The sequence below is a fragment of the Meleagris gallopavo genome, chromosome 2 (genome assembly GCF_000146605.3).
Source record: "Meleagris gallopavo isolate NT-WF06-2002-E0010 breed Aviagen turkey brand Nicholas breeding stock chromosome 2, Turkey_5.1, whole genome shotgun sequence".
Lineage (NCBI taxonomy): Eukaryota > Metazoa > Chordata > Aves > Galliformes > Phasianidae > Meleagris > Meleagris gallopavo.
In genome coordinates, this window is record NC_015012.2 from 31,155,746 (window position 1) to 31,174,889 (window position 19,144).

At 38.7% G+C, this 19,144-nt stretch overlaps 1 protein-coding gene across 1 annotated transcript in view; it reads left to right on the forward strand.

Moving 5' to 3' along the window:
* Window positions 1-383: 383 nt before the first annotated feature.
* Window positions 384-19,144, forward strand: part of RMDN2 (regulator of microtubule dynamics 2) — a 40,809-nt gene continuing 22,048 nt past the window's right edge. The window contains exons 1-4 of the mRNA XM_010706871.3: window positions 384-878; window positions 6,422-6,611; window positions 7,544-7,646; window positions 9,693-9,753. Coding sequence (XP_010705173.1) covers window positions 424-878; window positions 6,422-6,611; window positions 7,544-7,646; window positions 9,693-9,753 — 809 coding nt within the window. The 5' untranslated portion in view covers window positions 384-423. The remainder of the gene's footprint in view (window positions 879-6,421; window positions 6,612-7,543; window positions 7,647-9,692; window positions 9,754-19,144) is intronic.

Consider the following 19,144-nt stretch of genomic DNA (forward strand, 5'->3'; position numbering starts at 1 on the left):
GAGCACGGGGCTTCGGTGAGGGGCGGGGCGGGACGGGCTGCGCTGCGGCCTGACGGCTGCCTGTCGCCGGGCAGGGGAGAAACCCGGTTGCCGCGAGTTTCTCGCCTTTAAAAACAGTAAAATACTCAATGCAAACTGCGGGGAGCTGTGTAAGCGTAGGTGTGATGCTGTGCGGATAGAAAAGTGCGCGTCCTTGTCCCCAACAGCAGCCTACAGCTGTCTTGTTTTTGCTGTCACTGCACATTGCCTGTTGTTGCAGAAACTGCTGGAGTTGTGCTGTGGCTTCATGTCTGCAGAGTGCAGCGATTATTCTAGCATTAACATTTTGTGATTTAAAAGCAAAGTGGGTGGTTTGGGTAGAGTGGGAAAACGTCTTTAACTCTGCCTGTTATTGTTGTCTCACAATCTTAGGAGAGCGCAGAAATGTCTCACTTTGAAAATAAAGGGTTGATACTGGGCATAATGGCAGGGACTGCTGGAATAAGCCTGGTCCTGGTTTGGTACCACAAGACCCGAAAACCCAGTGCAGCTGTGCACATGCCTGCATTCACAGATGTAGATAACAAGCTTCATTCTGTGAGTTTGAAACATGAAGCCCATAATGAACAAGGAGCAGTCATGGTTTTACATGGAAGGCAACTACAGATACTTGAAAAACTGAACGGTTTGCTAATAAGTGTGGACGAACTGAAGAGAGAGGTGAAATTTCTAAAAGAAGCTATTCCAAAGCTGGAAGATCTTGTTCGAGATGAGCTCCAGGGGAGAGGGGATGCACAGAGAGCTAGCCCATCACACAGAGCAGCAAGGCGGAGGAAAGTGGAGGCAGCATCTGGTGCAACAGAAACTACCAGTTCTGAGGAGGCAGAAAGTGAAGGAGGGTGAGTTGGTCACGTTTTGTTTCTGCTATAGTTCATATGCAGTGCAAATGGCATCATTATGTAAGTGAAGCTTTGTGTTCTAAATAGTAGTCCTTTTAAAGTTTTGTGTATATTTTATATTTCTCTTTTCAGAAAAAGATCAGATTAGTTGTTTTCAAATCAGAGAAATCTATGTGTGACCCTCTGTAAGTCTGCACTGTGGTTAGTCCAACATGAAGTCCAATACAGACTGCTACTCTTGGGATTGGCAACAGTCCACTGCAGTATTGCTACATAGCTGTGCAATAAGAAGCAAAGTTCAGGATAATGGTGTGATTTATAGTCACTTTCATCAATGAGATAGTCTTGTTTAGGTCTCTGACAGAGCTGGTTCAGACTTTAGAAGTGTTTTTAGTTATTCTTTCTATGAGCCTTAAAGATGAGTTGCTACAATGTTCTGCCAAAAGGTGTTGCATGCTTTAGAAATTATGTCTGAATGCAAGGCATGTACACATGGCAGGCTTGTTTATATATATTTGCTACTGTATATGTTTCCTGGTTGCTTAATATTAATCATGAGTGATTCAGGGTACTGACTAAGGTTCAAAGTTCCTGGTTTTGATCACAGCTCGTAGTCCAACTGCTGTTAATGAAGTCTTTAAGCTTCAGTTGGGGAACATGCTGAAGGATGAGATGTACCTGGAGTTCCTCAGGAGAGGAACTGTAGTTCTATAATTTCATCTGTTGCCTAATACACCCGACAGTAGTAATGTAAGAATAGTGATGACCTTACTCCCCCATAATTACATCTTTGTTTTGCTATTATAGATTAGAAATTTACATGCAGTTTATTCAGTGTGTGTAGCAGCTGTTTTCTGGTTAATGTCTCCTCAGTGTTTTACATACATAGCATAGGCAGCATGATGCCTGTAAATTGTCCGTCTTAAGTAACTTTTTTCTCTAATTGTGTAAATTAATGACAATAATCTGAAGACAACAATGTGCTTCACATAGTAATTAATGGAATTCTCTTTTTGAAGAGTTCCTCCATATGTATTTTCAGTTCCCATGGGCAGAATCTTTTCTTCTGTTAAATCCCAGCCTTCTTGCTTTTATTTCAGTAGCGTATTCTGAGAACTTTTCAGTTCTTTACAAATCAGTTGTTACCCTTTTTTACTTTAAACATTCAATATTGGCAACGGTTGTCAAAGGCATTTCCTCTTCTTGTTATGTACAAACATTTCAAGTTCTGTAGTTTCTCACACTGAAATAGTTTGGTTGGTTTGTAGAGGCCTTTATACTGAGCATAAAATATTTGGAGATGTAGATAAGTCTAAAGCACCAGTTAACAAATAATCAGGTTCACACGCACAGTACAGTTGTCATTCCACACCTGACACTGAGATCTTGTCAGGAGTGATGCATTGCTGTTTGGGAACTAACCAAGGAAACTTGTCTACTCAGGTTCTGTGTGACGAAGAAATTGATGGGATGATCCAACACTAGTGATTATAGCGTGCAAGAGTACTGAGTGTGTCCTTAAGAGAGGCCTTCTCTGATGAGTATTTGCATACAGTTGGAAGGAAGGATGATAATTCAAGGTTGTAGATAGCATTAGTCATTTGGGTATGTAATTTTTCAATGATGTTTTTAAATGTCCTTTGAAAAGCGAAAGATTTTTTTTTTTCCAACACCTGCTCAGTGTGCTTGTTTCATGTATCTTCTTTATAAATAATTTTATTTTCACTTTAGTAAGTTTCTTTTTCTTCTTCTTTTAAATGGAAATAGGTTAATAATCCTGGTTTGCATACAGCTGAGATGTATATAGGTTTTTCTAAGGTCATAAGTAACTTCAGTGTCAGTGATGCACATTTATATGAGAGTTTTCTATAAGTGACAATAAGACACAGAAATTTTTCAAGTTAATATGCTTCACTATTTTATGTGCTTGTAACTGTGTAAATGCCATGAGCACTGCTTTATGCTGTCCTGTGTTGTCTGTGCATGGCAATGCATTCAGCTACTGGCTTGTGCACTAGAGAAATAGCACTGTTCTTAGTTACAAATTAAACTTCCTTTTTTCACTTTTGGTTGTCTATCTAGGATAAAGTACATGCAGTGTGTTTCACAGCCCCAGCAATATTTTTATGATCCAGAAGGTAGGGTTTTGCTTGTGTGAAGCAGTTCTGGCTTTAAATGACACATGAATAGGTCGTGCCAAATGACTACACCAGTTTCAGGTTTGCAAACTTCTCCCAGGAAAGCTTTTAATGTTACTTTCACTCCCTCCTCCCCCCCTCCTAAAACATTTGATGCTGGCATTTCCTGCTGTGACCTTCACTGCTTTGATCTATTCTGGTCTGTTCCCGTGTCACTGTTGATGTTCAACACCTTGGAGAGAGAAGCTTTGCATTATTGCCTTTTAAAAATTATATATTTCTTTCAGTGGAAAAATAGCACTTTTTATTAAAAAAATTGTAATTTTTTCACGTAATAAAAGCTATCCTGATTGGAAGATATGCTGAATTAATGAGTGAATACTCCAGAGCTCACTGCACCTAGTCTGTTCTACATTCTGCTTTTAACTTGTTTCAGTTTCTGTTCTTCACCTCAGTCTTTACCATTTGAGAAAGCTTAACAAGGGCACATTCATTTAAAAATAAATACATTGTGTCTAGGTGATCCAACTTATGTTGGAAGATTTCCCCTAATTCTATCACAATTGCCATTTTAATGAGATTTCATCCCTGGTGCAGTGGTGATGAACTATTGAAACTAGTGTCACATTTGACACTAGTCTTCAACAAGCCTGTCACCCAGGCTTTTCAAATTACATTTGATGTCAGCCACCAGAAAGATTTACATCATAAATCCTTCTCCCTCCTATGTTTTATGTATAACTTTTTTTAAAAAAAAACATTTCCTTTGCCTACTTCTAAGAATTACTTCCCCTATCTCTTCATTTGTTATCCCTTTCCATTTATTTTCAGTGCAGTCTTCAGCTGACCTGACTCGGGTTTGGCAAATGTTTCCTCAAACCCAAGTAGTTGATCCAATCTGTTGAACCAGCAGAGCAAGTTTACACCACAGCAGTATAAAACAGTGTTTTATACCAGATAGCTCAATCACAATTTTCTACTTCTAGTTTTGTTGTGTTTTTTTTTTTTAAATGCAATACTGTGTGTCTAGATTTCCTAACAGCTTAACCACAGTGTGGAGAGTCTACAGCATGGTTACTGTTTGCTTTTTGGACTTCGAACAGTCTTCTGTGGTCTGAGTCCTGTTGGCTGACCATTGCTCCTCACATTCTTATCACTCACTGTTGTTCTGTTTTAAATAGGATCTATTAGTAATAAAGATTAAAACAGTTGGCAGTGAATGTAGTATTTTTTTTTTTTAAGTTCTTCCAGTTTCTCAGGTATTGGTTAATGTATTTTTCATATGTAAATATTCACTTTTCATAGAATCATCTATGTTTGAAAAGACCGTCAAGGCTGTGCCGCCATACAATGATTTGGGTTGGAAGAAACCCTAAAGGTCATCTGGTTTCCAGCCTGGCCTAGAACACTTCCAGAGATCAGGCATCCACAGCTTCTTTGTGCAGCCTGTTCTAGTGCCTCACCACCCTCATCATGAATGATTTCTTCTTAACGTCTGATCTAAACCTACCCTCTTTCAGTTTAAAGCCATTACCGCTTGACCTATCACTACACTCGCTGACAAAGAGTCTCTCTCCAACTTTCTTGTAGGCCTTCGTTAGGTAGTGGAAGACTACCAGTAGGTGGTAGTAGAAGGAATTGGGATCTCCACAGAGCCTTCTCCAGAAGAAACAAGCCCAGCTCCATCAGCCTGTCTTTGTAGGAGATGTGCTCCAGCCCTCTGATCATCTTCATGGTCTTCCTCCACTCCAGCAGCTCTTTGTCTTTATTGTGCTGAGGGCCCCATGCCTGGGCCCACTTTAGGTGGGGCCTCACTGGTGCAGAGGCACAATCACCTCCCTTGTCCTGCTGGTCACTTCTTATTTGATGCATCCCAAGATACACTTGGCTTTCTGGGCTGCAAGTCCACACTTTTGGCTCATGTCAAACTTCTGATCAACCAACACTATAAAGTCCTTCTCCTCGAGGCTGCTCTTAATCCAATCACATCAAACCATTTTCTGTTTATCATCTAATAAAACACCAGGTGAAATAGCAGATGTTAGAGTACTTACATAAAAGATTTGAAAAGTAAACTATAATAACTGTTCTTCCTTTGTTTCTAAGGTTTACTTTCATCATCCCTTAAACTCTAGGAGATTTTGGACTGTATTGAAATAAATCTTTGCTTTGCTTCTGTACATATATACACTTATTATAGCTCTTCATAACATGCAGCTTGCTCTTCTGATATGAGCTGGTTTTTGAAATCAGTCATTGAGCTCTTTTTATAACAGTTTTATATCAATAATATTTATTATGCACTTATTTTGACTGGAAATAAAACTCTCAAAATAAAACTACTTTCAGTTCAAACAGCTTGCCCACATTGATAGGAAAAATCCTAGCTATTTATTTTTTAGAGGTCTATAGCCTTCTTAATGTGTTATGGTTTTGTGCTTAAAATGTTTCAACCATGACAAGGATTGAACAGAGAGTTAGTAAGAAAATTAATGCAATCAGAAACAAAACAGAAAAACCTTTACTTGTGCCTTGTTTGCCAAAATGCTGAAATGATGTTTAATACTTAACTAAATTATCTTGCTCTTGTTTTATCCCTGTGGATCCTGAGCAATGTAGGAGTTTGCCTGGGTTGCCTGGCTGGTGAGATGGGGACTCATAACAGAGAAAGTGGTTTCTTTTTAAATATAATCCTATTCAGCTGCTCCTATGTGAAACTGGAGGACCCTAATATATGCTCAGCACTTTGCACAGTAAGGCCAACCGCTTATCTCTGTGTGGTATTTATGGCTTTTGTAAATATTTCCTTGTCCTTCACTGCTTTGTGCTGAGTACTTCTGCACAGAGCATAATTAATTACCATAAGATCTTTCCCAGTTTCAGATATTCTAACCTTCAGAATGTACAGGAGATCACTGTTATCAGTTTGTTTATGTGTATTATCGCTTATACTTAGATCTTGAAAGTGTTTAAGAGGACATTGTGTAAGTGATTTTACAGCACTTCTTCAGCAGTTATCAAGCTCATTCCCATTTCAAAATATAGAGAAATTGAGGTAAAGAGTTGAAGAGATTCAGGTCTGCAAAGTGTTCAGTGTTGCAGAGAACGCCTTAGTAAACATTAGTGATTTAAAGTGTTCTGCATTTGAAGCACAAGGACACGTGTTTCTAATATGTCTCTAAATGTTTTGAATGTAGGATTTAGGCAGGACAATTTGAAATCATGATTGTGCTGTCCTTTTGAAGATAAAGGTTCTGTAATAATTATAAGCTTGATTTCATGAATAAAAACTTTTCAGTCTGGACAAATGGAATAAATTGCACTGAATTTTTTGCATTTTAATTTCACATTTCCAATTTTCCAATGTTTTTACAAAAGATAATTATTATTTTCTGTGATTTTTAGTTACCTTACAGCTCATACTGATACTGAAGGAGACTCTGAGGAAGAGAAGGGCTGTAAGAAGTCACCTGATACCACTGTGCAGCCAGAAGATGAATTATTTAATCTTCTACAGGAGGTGGACAGTTTGCACAAGGGTTCAGAGGATGACAAAAAGGAGAGCTTCAAACTACTACTTGAGAAAGAAGCAAAGGTATTAGTGTTACATTGCCATTAACTTATGTTTAGCACTGCCTCTGTGAACTTCCTTAATGCAAGTGTTAAAATGTGCACAGGAATGAAAGTGCAATTTCATACGTACTCTGAAAATATATTGAAAAATAAATATTTGAAGGAGGCACCAATGTTCATGTTGGGTGGGCATGAAAGTTTTGTTGTATTATATCCCATCTAAACTCAAAAATTTAGAGATTTTGTTTGGTTTTGTATTTTTGTGTACAATAAAAAAAGATATTGTGGGCTTTTTTCCTGGGTAAATGAAACTTTTTTTGCTGGTTTTGGAATGGCCTGTATAAGAAAGTCCTGTGGAATAAGGTATTAACCAGACCAAGTGTTCTGAAGAAATCAAACTGTGAGCCTGTAGTCTGCTTATACCTTTATGGTAGTCTTCACGTGCACTTTTCCTTTGATGGCTTTACTGCGTGCTTGTTTAACTCTTAATAAAATTCCAAAATGTTTGACAGGTAGCACTCCATTCAGTGTAACAATTTCATAATTAGTTCTAATTACATTTTCTTTTATGTATTGGAATACCCAGGCAAGTTGATGAAATGCTACTTGCAAGTGAATTTGATGCTCATTTCAAATCTAAAGAAAGCATCCATCACATCATTCAGGAATCTGTTGGATTTTATGGGGGTACATTTGTATTTTTAATTTTAAAAAAAAGAACTTTAAAACTGGTTTTTTGAAATGAAGCCTCTTTAGTTTGTCTAAAGTATTTCCAGAGTACTTTTCTGCGTTGGCAGTGAGAAATTGATATCTGGTTCTTATGTAGATTAAAAGTAGTATAAAAGGATATAAAATAACCAAATATTTATGCCGTGTTTGTCTTACCCACTCTAAGTATTGTAAAAGTATGTAAATCCCAATCTGACCTGATTCTAAGCTGTTCTCAACTTTCAGTATGAAAACTGTGTGGACTTTCTTTGGAGATTTGCACGTGCTTATGGAGATATGTTTGAGATGACTACTGATGCTGAGGAAAAGAAAAAATATGTTTCTGATGGTAAGTAGATGAAAAATGCTTATGTACAACTTCTTCTGAATGTAGTTAAACACGCTTTGAACTTTGGTAATGCTTTCTTATCCAAACAATGTCCAATCTAATAAATGAGAGCATTTGTATTGTAATTAAAATATTTTGCACAAAACCTATCATGTTGTACAACTTCAGTCCATTCTTTCTTCTCTGGAGATATCAAAAAATGGTGTATAAAAAGTCTTGGTCACAATTTAAGTCTGTTGGCTATGTATGATGCCGTAAAAATCTTCATTTTGATGAGAATCAGATGGAAACAATATAAAATAATACTTTTAAAATGAAAGAATATAAAAAAATATTTCAGCACAGTTTCTTAATTACACCTTCGGGAGAGAGAGAAGAAAAGCAAACTCAAGGCTTGTTTTTCTGAGGCAAAGTAACACTCCTGCAAATTAGCAGTTTCCTTTATGATGGTACTGGGGATAAAACTGTTTCTTGTTGATGTTTTTTCAAGATTCACATGACAATTTAAGATGTTGCTTCCAAGTGTCCCTTCCCATGTATCCTGTTTGATAGCTTAGCCTTAACAATGTTCCAGTGTTCTTCACATGTTTTTTTCTTTATTGCTTTTAGAAGCACTTCTCTTTCTTTTACAGTCTAGTTTCATATTGGCAAGAAGGACAGTATTTGTTTCCCTTCTTGTATTGGACCTTCTCTTGACTACAATAAAGCCTACTTCTTTTCTACCTGTATCACCCTCCTCCAGTCTTTCCAAACACTTTGTTCTTATGGCAATCTCTTTGCCTGTATCTGGGAATGCCCCTCTGTCCTTTATTTCTCCATTGCCTCTCCCTTTTTGCTGCAACAAAGTAAGGCTTTGTAAGAGTATTTCAAGTTCATGTAATTCGGTCTTTTGTAACTCTTCTAATGTTTTGCAGGTTGTTTGTTTTTTTTTCTGTCAGAAGGAAGGACAACACTGAAAAAGCAACTTTGGCTGCAGTTTGTCGTCCTTAAAGGCAGTGTCATGCCCCTGGGCTGTTATTACTTATTCTGTAGCCAACTTAGGCATATCCCAAGGTCCCTGACCTTATCTTTTTGTTCCTGTACTTTCATCATAAAGACTTGTGCTTTCTTAACTACTTAATTGATGCTGTCTTTGGTTTAGAAGCAGTTTGGCTTCGTTATGTGGAAGTTGCTGTGAGGATTATAACACAAACTACTTTTCAACAGGGATCTCTGTTGTTGGATTTTTGCTTTTACCAGTGGCTAGTTGTAGCCTCTCCTGATGGACAATAATGGCATAGCAAAAGACAGGGAGTGAGAAGGAATGACACAGGGATTAGGTCTTGGGTAATCAGCCTCCTTCGGCTCATTCTCATGAAGGGGTGGGTGGTGGCAGCCCTTTTCATCTCTGTTTTTGGAAGTGATGCAGAAGGATTGAGACTGCAGGGGAGCTGGCAGTAGTTTTGTGTTTTTTCATTCCATTGGGTTAGAGGACTGTGTATGCTGCTCTTTGTTTTTATGAAGTTAACTTGTAATACAGAAATGTCAGTGTGGCTTAATTGGTTGCAGCTGAAACAGAGCAAAGAGCAAGCATCTCATCTGGGTGTGTGGGTTTGATCAGGCCACTTTCTGTCATCTTTATTCAGTTAAAGCAGAACATAATGGAAGACTTTGTACTGGAAAGGAACTTCAACTAGCTAACCCCTGTACCCAAGGAAGGAAGCAGCTCTGCTGCTTATTCTGACAGGTGCTTATCTAACCTGCTTTGAACGGTCTTAGAAATAACACTGCCTCCTTCAACAGTCCAATCTAGTCCATCTCTGATTCGGTTGCATATGACTTGATAAAATGGATTAAGAAAAAAAATAAAGTTGCAATCATTTAATTGGGATCTGAGTGCATGTATATAAGTGCAAATTGTGTAAAGCCACGATTGTCTATCTATATTTGCAAGAGAATTTTGAATTTCCTTACAGCCAAAGTATTTCTGATTGCTTAGTTCTTGGTACTTGCCAAAGATGTAGAAGAGTATAATAAATACTTTAATACATTGTATTCCTGTTACAGGAAAGGCTAAAGCTGAAAAGGCTGTCCAGTTGGATGCCATGAGTGCTGAGAGTCACCAGTGGTAAGTTTGGAAAATTAATTTTTGCATAATTAAATGTATTTATCAAATCCAACACAAGAGACAGCTGCCTTTGGCTATAAAGAAGTATCCACATTATGGTGGAGCTGGATATAAATTTCATAAAATATTCTTTAATATTTTTCATAGTTTTATGGAAGTCATTTATTATTAGTTGTAGCTACATAATTGCACTGAAGTATTCCATGGAGCATTTATTATAGCATGTGAGACACCTCACTAACCATGCTTTAAAAACTACTGTGAAATGTAGATGGGAGTATTTGCTTCAGTCAGTATATTATTGCTCAGAAAAACTATAGTTTTCAATTTACTTTCTCTCTCAGCTCTTCTCAAAATAATGTCATTTGGCCTCAGACTTTGTCTTTACCTTTATGGAAAGTAAGCATTCTCCAAAATTTTGATAAGCTTAACTCCAATATTAGAAATAGATAATAAGAGTATTATAAAAGTTTCAAATAACTTCTCAGATTTTGCTTTATTGTATAATTTTTCTTTAAGCTTGGCACTTGGATTAATTTCATAGATCTTTCCTGTAATTAAAAAATCTTTGCAAATGTGAATTATTCTTATCTGATCATCATTATCAGATAAAAGATCACTCTACTGAGTTCTGATAATAGGTCCTCACATTGCTATTTTGTTAATCAATTTCACTGAACTCCTGATTTCTTTTCTAATATTCTTAGCTTGTCCTTTCCATTTTAGCTTCTATGTTTGTAATTAATTTTATCCTCACATACTTAATTTGGGAATTCGCTTAACATTCAAGTATCTAAACCTAATCCTGTTATTTCAGGCCGTCTAAAAAGAAGTAGCCATTTGTGGAGCGTGGTTTATCTGAGTTCATTTTACTCACCTGAGTTAGAGTGACAATAATTTCTCCTCAGGTTGTTAACTACTTGGTTAGATACAGATGGTTTCATTTAAGTAGGTGACTCTTGGGCTTGGTATCTCACTCTTTCTGAGCTTCAGAGATGGCTGTGTTATGGTTTTGTGCTGTGTTGCTGTAAGCATTGCTGTATTTCTTCTTTTTTTTCTTCCTTTTGGTTTATAGTGACTAGTGACCAAAATACCCACTATGTAACAGCGGGGCGCTGGAAGTGCTGCTCTGTGGGAATTTCAGGCTGGCTTTCACCTTCATGGAGATCTGCATTTTCTCTCTCTGGTCCCTTGTAACTAATAGTGACAGTGTCTGTAATGTGGAGATTTAGGATAAAGCTCTTGCTTTTGGCTGTTCTCAGCTGCCTGTCACTGCCTATCTGCTGGAGTTTGATACTGTGGCAGCAGAACTAGTGGAAGAGGATAATTTGAGCATCACTTTTTAGTCAAAGGTGATGTGGAGCCGCTGTAGCTTGAATACCTGCTGACAATAATTTGCAGCCATTTCTGCTGTTAGGCTGACCACAGCCATGGCCACTTGCTCGGGGAAATGATGCTGTACTCCCTTCAGCTAGAGCTATGCATATAAACAACCACAAAATCTCACAAATGTACGATTGCCCATTTCTTGCCACCATCCTGAGAGACTGACAGGATGTATAAACTTAACTTCACTGGCAGAAACTATGTTGACAAAAGCTTGTGTGTTGTTGAGGGAGATGTAGGTGATCTGTTGACTTCAGATGTGAGATCCTGTACTGGCAGGCACATCAAGAAAGGGAGGAACTGAGAGTGTAAAGAGACATGTTCCAGAGGTTAGTTGAGAAAATTTGAGAAAACCTATTTGAGAGTCTTTACTTGAGTATTTTCTGTTTTGTAAACTACTGCCTTTTGTTAGAGGCAAGGGATTTTGGTATGGTTTATAGTTATCATACTTTTTGTACACGGATTGCAAATGGATATGAAGATTTTATTACTTGTTGAAGTTGTGCCTTTCTAGTGATATACGTGGACGTCGCAAATTTAAATAGCTTAGTGTAATTTTCCCTATCCCCCCACATTATCAGCTTATTTCTTCTTTTCTGAAGTCTTTCTGGTTTGAAACACGCACGCTTATATATATATATATTTTTAAAGCGTAGTGTCCATACTGGATATAAGGCTCTAACTGAAGCCCTGAATGGAGTGAACTTTCCTGCTGATGTGTTTCAGAAAGACAGTTGTATGTTTTTGTCTAGCCTGCTAACTCTCAGACTATGGTCCCTGCATATTCTCTTCTTCTGTGCCCTACTTAACCATCAATGAATTTGTTTTGTAACCGTGTGTTTCTTTTCTTCCTCGGTAGGGTGCTTTCAGCAAGTTTCATAGATTTCATGTTGATTTCAGTCCATCTCTCTGGTTTATTGAGCCACTGGGGATACAAATGCTTGCATCATCCTCTCAGATTACAAACTTATTTTAAAAGTTTTTTTTTTTTTCTTTTCATTAATGAAATTATTGGAAGGTAATGGATCCAGGACAAAATTCTGTGGCATACCTTTAATGACTGTGCAACTGTGTAACTGATGATTCTGCAACTATTTAAACAATATTTTCATGGCTGGATTGTGATGAATGTCATGTGGGACAAAGTCAAAGTCTGTACTGAGGTCAAGCCATTTCCCATTTGTTGCGTTTCTCTAATAACACTTCATCTTATCAGGAAAAAAATAAAATGGTTTTGTGTGATACTCTTTATTCGTGACAAACTTGTGTTAACATTTTTCTGTAAGTCAAAAGCATACCAAGCAATTATCTCAGAACGTTTGCTGGCTTGTCTGTAACCTCTGCCCTGTCCTTCTCTTTCTGAATAAGAACTGATTTTCCTTTTTCTTTTCTGCTGAGATTTTCCCCATTACTCAAGAGAACTTGATTGTCAGCCATGTCAGATCTGCTTTGGTTGGGTCTGGCTGATGCAAATTTATATAGACAGTATTTTATACATTAATCACCATGAACAGGAAAGGAGAGCTCAGGAAATCTTTCCAGAATGAAGTGAGCTCTCAAAACTGTATGCAAACAGAATTTTGCCTAAAATAATAAATAGACAAGACAGTGTGTGAACAGAAAACAGAGCAATAGAATTAAGACAATAGAATCATAGAATTGGCTTGGAAGGAACCCCACGGATCATCCAGTTCCCAACCTCCTTAACACTGGCAAGGCCACCAACCTCCAGATCTGGTGCTAGATCAGGGTGCCCAGGGCCCCATCCAACCTGGTCTTGAATATCTCCAGATATGGGGCATCCACAGCCTCTCTGGCCAGCCTGTTCCAACACCTCACCACTGTCTCAGTGAAGAACTTTCCCCTGACATCTAATCTAAACCTTCCCTCCTTGAGCTTAAAACCATTTCCCGTTGTCCTGTAGCTATCTACTTGAGTAAAAAGTTGATTCCCCTCCTTTTTATAATCCCCTTTTAAATACTAGAAAGCTACATGAAGAAATAACATGGAAGTGACATCAAACCTGTAGTTAAAATAAATAAACCTTAAAAATATTTATAGAAAAGCACTAGGATCACTAACAGGTAGTCAGTTAGGGAAGAAGCACTTAGTGGCTCACAGTTGAAGGGCAGTACTCATCTCCAGATGTATTATACTTGTACGTACATTATATGTGTCTACAGGTGAGTGTGGGACTTGTCCTCCCCATATAAGGGATGGAGAGCTATTGTGTACCTTTTGATATTCTAGGGTACTTGTATGATGTGGCATGTAATACACATGATCTTTTGGAGTCTGTATCCTTCTCAGCCAGTAGCTGGAGGTGATAGGATAACCTAGGGCATTTTCTGTGGCAGTAGGCACCTGAGCCCAGGCAGGAATCCTGTGAATTGAACAGGGGCTCTATTGATTTTTTTTTTTCTCACTGCTAATTGTTCTTTATTTTCTTTCTTGTGTTTCTTTTCCTTCAGCTATTTTGTTTTGTATGTATCTTTCAAGTTGAAATTCAGTTTGTATTTAGTATTTCTCATGTATGTCTGTAATTGTGTGCTATTCTCTTATACCTGTCCAATATCCCCACTTCAGCTGTGAGCTGTTTTAACTTTTAGGGCCAGTTCTTTTTTGATTTTTAATTCAGTAGAGGATATCTTGCTGGAACTGTATTAGTCCTTAAAATTACTTCCTTCCTTTCCTCTGCATCAGAAAGGATCATTTGCTGCTGTGCTCTTGAACGTAGTTTCATAATAACTTTCATAGAAATTCATATAGCCTGGCACTCTTTTCATGGTGTAGCAAGAAGTAGGACAATAGACCTCTCAGAAAGTTTGTTTTGGAAACTTACTCCTGTTGCTTGAAAGCTCCATTTACAGCATAAAGATGTTTTGGTCACACTCTGACTGACATAACTGTTCAGAAAAGCCCTAGTGTAGGCAGAGCTATGCTGGTGAAAGCATCCCTTTTCCAGAGCAGGTTTTTCTTGTGCTGTGGAACTGCTATAAACTGTCTGGAAAACAAAATATCTCTTTTGTCTGCACCAGGAGAATTTAGTGTAATGGTTTGTAAACTCTTGCTCATGTATGCCTAGAGTTCTGGTATCCTTCCTTACTTTTCAGACATGCTTTGGATAAAAATAGGTAATGTTGTCTAAGTTCTTAGTAGGTCATCTGCATTGTTTCTTGAAACTGTATCATAAGATATATCAGAAATTAGGATATCCAGCTTGCTGATGAGAACACTGACAAATTACAAATACAGTGTTTAAATCTTACAAAATGTTAGCAGAACAAAAAGAACAACATATCTTGAAACAATCAGTTTTAGTAATGAACTTTTCCAGGTGCAAATAATTTTCATATCTGAATCCAGATATTTGAAAACGTGATCACTCTTAATATTGCGCTGCCAGTGAGATCAAATGGTCGCTGCTTAAGAAATAAAACAAAAAAAACTTGAATGTTAACACTGGAAAAGAAAAACTAGCTGTGAGGTGCTACTCTTTTTTTGACTACCCCAGAGGGAGACAGCGTAAATACTGTTCATGGCTTGTTGCTTTGTTCAGCTTGTATTGAATACTCAAGTTGTGAAGGAATGTGAATGAAGAAGTCAGCATAGGCCAGTTGCAGGTCGCTGAGTTTTTCCTAAGCCTCTAGCCTGTGAGGAGGAGCATGATGCATGCCCTGGGATAAGGGTCTTGAAGTCGTGGTGCTTAGATGAAGTGCTGCAGCCAGAGCAAGTGAGGTGAGCTTGAGCTGTATTTACTAGAAGCTTCTTGCCCAAATGGTCACAGGGAAAATAATACTGGCAACCAAGCAATGCCTACTACCTTTCTGTCAAGGATGGTTGTATTACTACTCCAAAAAGCTATTGCTTCACTTTATTTCCAGACTCGTGAAGACCCTGCTAATTTTTTCAAGATCATACTTGCAACTACAAGTAATGTCAGTTACAAAAACAAAAGTTAAATTTCTGGAACACAGTTCAGTTGTGGGTTCTGCAGCTTCAGAAATGCAAAGCATGGCATGACTGTGTTCTGTTGATGAACTTCTGTGAATATCCCTTAGCAGCAACATTTTTCCTTGCTTGAATATATTATATGTGTTGTGGTAGTTTATGAAACCAGAATTCTTAAGTGTTCTTATGTTCATGTATTGTTTTTGTTTTGTTTTTTTTTCTTTTACCAAAGCATGGGTTTGTTTCCCATGTGTTTTCGAGTGCCACCTTATCCCAGCACATGCAGCATTTGATATTTTCCTGGAGCTCAGCTTCAGTGCTCCGATAAATTTTTAATATGAAAACTATTTTTCTGCCAACTTTTGCAAGGCTTAGATGCATTCCAAGTTAAAAACAAACAAACAGGGAAAAAAAGAGACCCAACAACAACCAACAGTGCAACCAAAAAAATCCGCAAAAAACCCAACGCTCAACAACTGAAAAACTAAACACTTCAACTTAGCATCTTGGCACATTTTACTTTGGATGTTGATGGTCTTTCACATTCATAACTCTACTGATGTCAAACTACGATCTCTGGAAGAGTAATGGAGCAGGAATCACAAGCAGTAATATAAGTTGCAAAAAAACCCCATGCAATTCAATGGGAAGTGACACCATGTTGAAGTCAGATTAAAAAGTGAGCCTTTGGGTATGGCTCGGTTGCAGATGGTCAGAATATGTCAGTGAGTGAAGCAAGTGTGTTAGGAAGACTATGGCCAAGAAGCAAGATAGGATTTTGAATGCCCTAATGTGGCATTTGACTCAAGCTCTTTAATCTTTGCTATATATGTATGTCTTTTTCATTTGGAATAGCTGTGGTTGCCAGAGCTAAACTGCTAGTATCAGTTCTCTGTGTTATCTTTATTAAAATTCAGGTTGCTTGCAAACATGCTTGATAAAACTTGCTGGATCTGCCTCCTGCTGGTCCTTTTGCAGCGGGTATGCACTATACAGTTTTATCTTGTCTGAATGGGTATAGACATTTTGGAATGACAGAAAGGAAAATGCAAATTCATCTTGATCTGGCCATGCCCACTGCCATCTGTTCCATGCCCACCACTCTCTGGTGGAGAACCCTCCCCTGACACAGCTCCATGCCGTTCCTTCGGGCCCTGTCGCTGTCACAGAGAGCAGAGCTCAGCGCTGCCCCTCCGCTCCCTGTGAGGAGCTGCAGCTGCCATCAGGCCTCCCCTCAGCTCCTCTGATCTGGGCTGAGCCAACCCCGCTGCTCCTCACACACTTTGCCCTCCAGACTCCACCATCTTTGTAGCCCTCCTTTGGACACTCTCTAATATGTTTATGTCCTTTTTATGTCGTGGCACCCAACCCACATCCAGTTCTGGAGGTAAGGTTGCACAGTGCAGAGCCTCCTCTCTCAGTGACAGTGCTGGGCTGCTGCACCCCAGGGTACAGGTTGGCCCATTGAGCTGGCAGGGCACATTGCTGCCCTAGATTCATCTTGCCATCAGTCAGAAACCCCAGATCCCTTTCTACAGAGCTGCTCTCCAACCTCCCATCTCCCTGTCTGTGCATAGATTCCTGGCTGCCCCATCCTTGCTGTTCTTAAAGTTCATGTGATTGCCAGTGATTGTGAGCAAAAAGAATAGCTCTGGCTTGCAGAAGACATATTTTACTCATTTCATAAGATATTTTCTCATTATTATGTGATTTTTAAAAAATTAGTATTATTTTTCCCCGTAAGTTTTTCAAATGTAGCGAAGGTGCCCAGAGCTGGCGGTACCCGCGGGCTGGGTGTCAGCCGCAGTTCCGGGGGTCTCCACCAGGTGGGGCCAGCGCTCCGCGGCCATCGGCTGCAGGGGGTGCCTCGCCCCGGCGGGGGCCTGAAAGGCAATGCTCGGGCTGAATGGTAAGGAACACACTGAAGCGAATGTGGTCAGTTCCTAGTTTTCACTGATCGGTGTCTTAATGCTATCGTTGCTGCTTGGATCAGTGCGATAAAAATTTTGTTTCCCTATGCTTGCTTGCTTAAACTCTGAAAATTATTTAAGATGTCAAAAGAACTTTTTCCTGGCAAAAAACAACCAACCAAGCCTCCCTTCCCCAAATGAATCTCTGAAATGCAATTGAATTTCAACTCTAAACGTTTAATAATTGATTTATACTAATTTATTGTTTATCCCAGTTTAGAAGTATAAGATAGAAAAAGGAGAGAAAAAAAGGCTATGAATATACGTGAAACACATTTTCACGCTTTTAAAGTGAGTAGGTCAGCTTATTTTTCATTTGTTATGAATGTTGCTCGGATTTCCCTCCCCGGAGATTTGAGCTGTAAGTAGAAGTTTTTCTTTGAACTGGTTTAAACTAAGGCCCTCTTTCTTGTCACGCACAGACAGGGAAATACTGCAAGGTGCTGGATTAGCTGTTCGCTTTTCATTGTTTTCTTTTGTAGCAGCAATCCGTTTAGCTATGGTATGCTGAGTTTATCTGATTAGCACTTAATGAGTAAAGGGAATAGGGGAAATGTTGCCCGAGTTACTTAAGCCTAATAAATGTTTCGGTACCTTCCCCCTCTTTCTAAATACCTGAACTTTCCTGACCCCGCCTTGCTTGTTCCCACCCTCCCCACTCTTTCCCATACGAAACGCTCCCTGTGCAGCTCCTGCTGTCAGAAGCGGTGGTGCCATGAGCGGGGGCTCTGCTCAGTGCTCCCCAGTGGCAGCTCATGCCCTCTCAGAGGGATTTGACAGCTGCCTGGAGCTCTCACAAATAACTCCTGTGCTGTGTTAACTGCTATGCTGTGCCTGGGAACGTCAGCCGACCAAAAGAGCAATAACTTGCAGCATGAATATTGCTAAATTAAAAACTACTAGGTATGGCTCTGAGCAATAAAATGATTTATTTAGTTATGCTGGCAGTGACAATTTAATGAGGATTCATTGAAGCTTGAATAATTACATTATATAAAGAAATTAAAGAAAGCTGAGGTTTAGTAATCCTTTAAACACCGTGTGCCATACAGTTTGCAGTCGCGTTACCACCACTGACTTCACAAGCTGCTTGCTCGCTCCCATCTTTTGCTCTGTTCTTCAACTTAATTTCTCATTTCTAGGATTATTCTTTGCTTTAATTCAGTATTACCTTGTAAGATCTTTAATACAAAACTAAAAATCTTTAAAAAAAATTGATAAGTCATCAGTTTAGTTTGTCATGCTCAAGTACAGCTTAGGTGGTTCCATTGGTTTTATGAAGAAAAGTGAAGTTGTTTTAATACCAATGAGAAGAAGTTCAAGGAAAGTTGGACTGATGTATCCAGAGAGCTGCCTTATGAACAACTGTTTCTGTTGCTGTTGAAGTAATGAGGACAAAGTAATGGAAGTTGAGTGAAGTGTCAGATAAGCATCACTGAGAAAATCAGCCTCTAAAAAGAGAGAGAGCTCTGAAACCTTTTCAGATTTACCCACTCAATGAGAAAATTTTTAATAGAAATAACCTTACATTTCTTTTATGTATGGTCATGGTATCCAATTTCAGAGATTTAAAGTAAGGAATCTTAGTAAATAGGCAGCTGAAATAGCAGCTGTGATTTTATAAGAGTAAAATGCGCACGTATACTTTTTAAATAATTGTAAAAATGTTAAAAGAATGCTCAGAGATGCTTGCAAAAGGCAGAAGACAACTGCTGTTTCTGAGGCTTGCTGCTCCCTGTGAGCACGCCTTGGGGATTTGCCTTCGCAGGAGCACCACAGTGCAGAGTGCAGCGGGTTGGGCTGAGCTGCTGGTAGGGTTGGGGCCAGCTGGGAAGCACTGAGCTGTGAGCTGAGTGGTAGAAACTTTGGAGGAAAAAACTCCCTGCTTTTTCACTTCATTGACGGTGTTATTTAATCTTCTTGTTTCCATTATTACTTTGTTTTGTACAGTTTTGTTGTCTGCTCCTGAATCTGTACAGCTCATGCCAAACTTTCCTCTAGCTATCAAAATGGAAGAAAACCAGTATTTAATCTGTGAATTAGGTATTGAAATATTTTGTAATTTGATCAAAGGTTTATTTAAA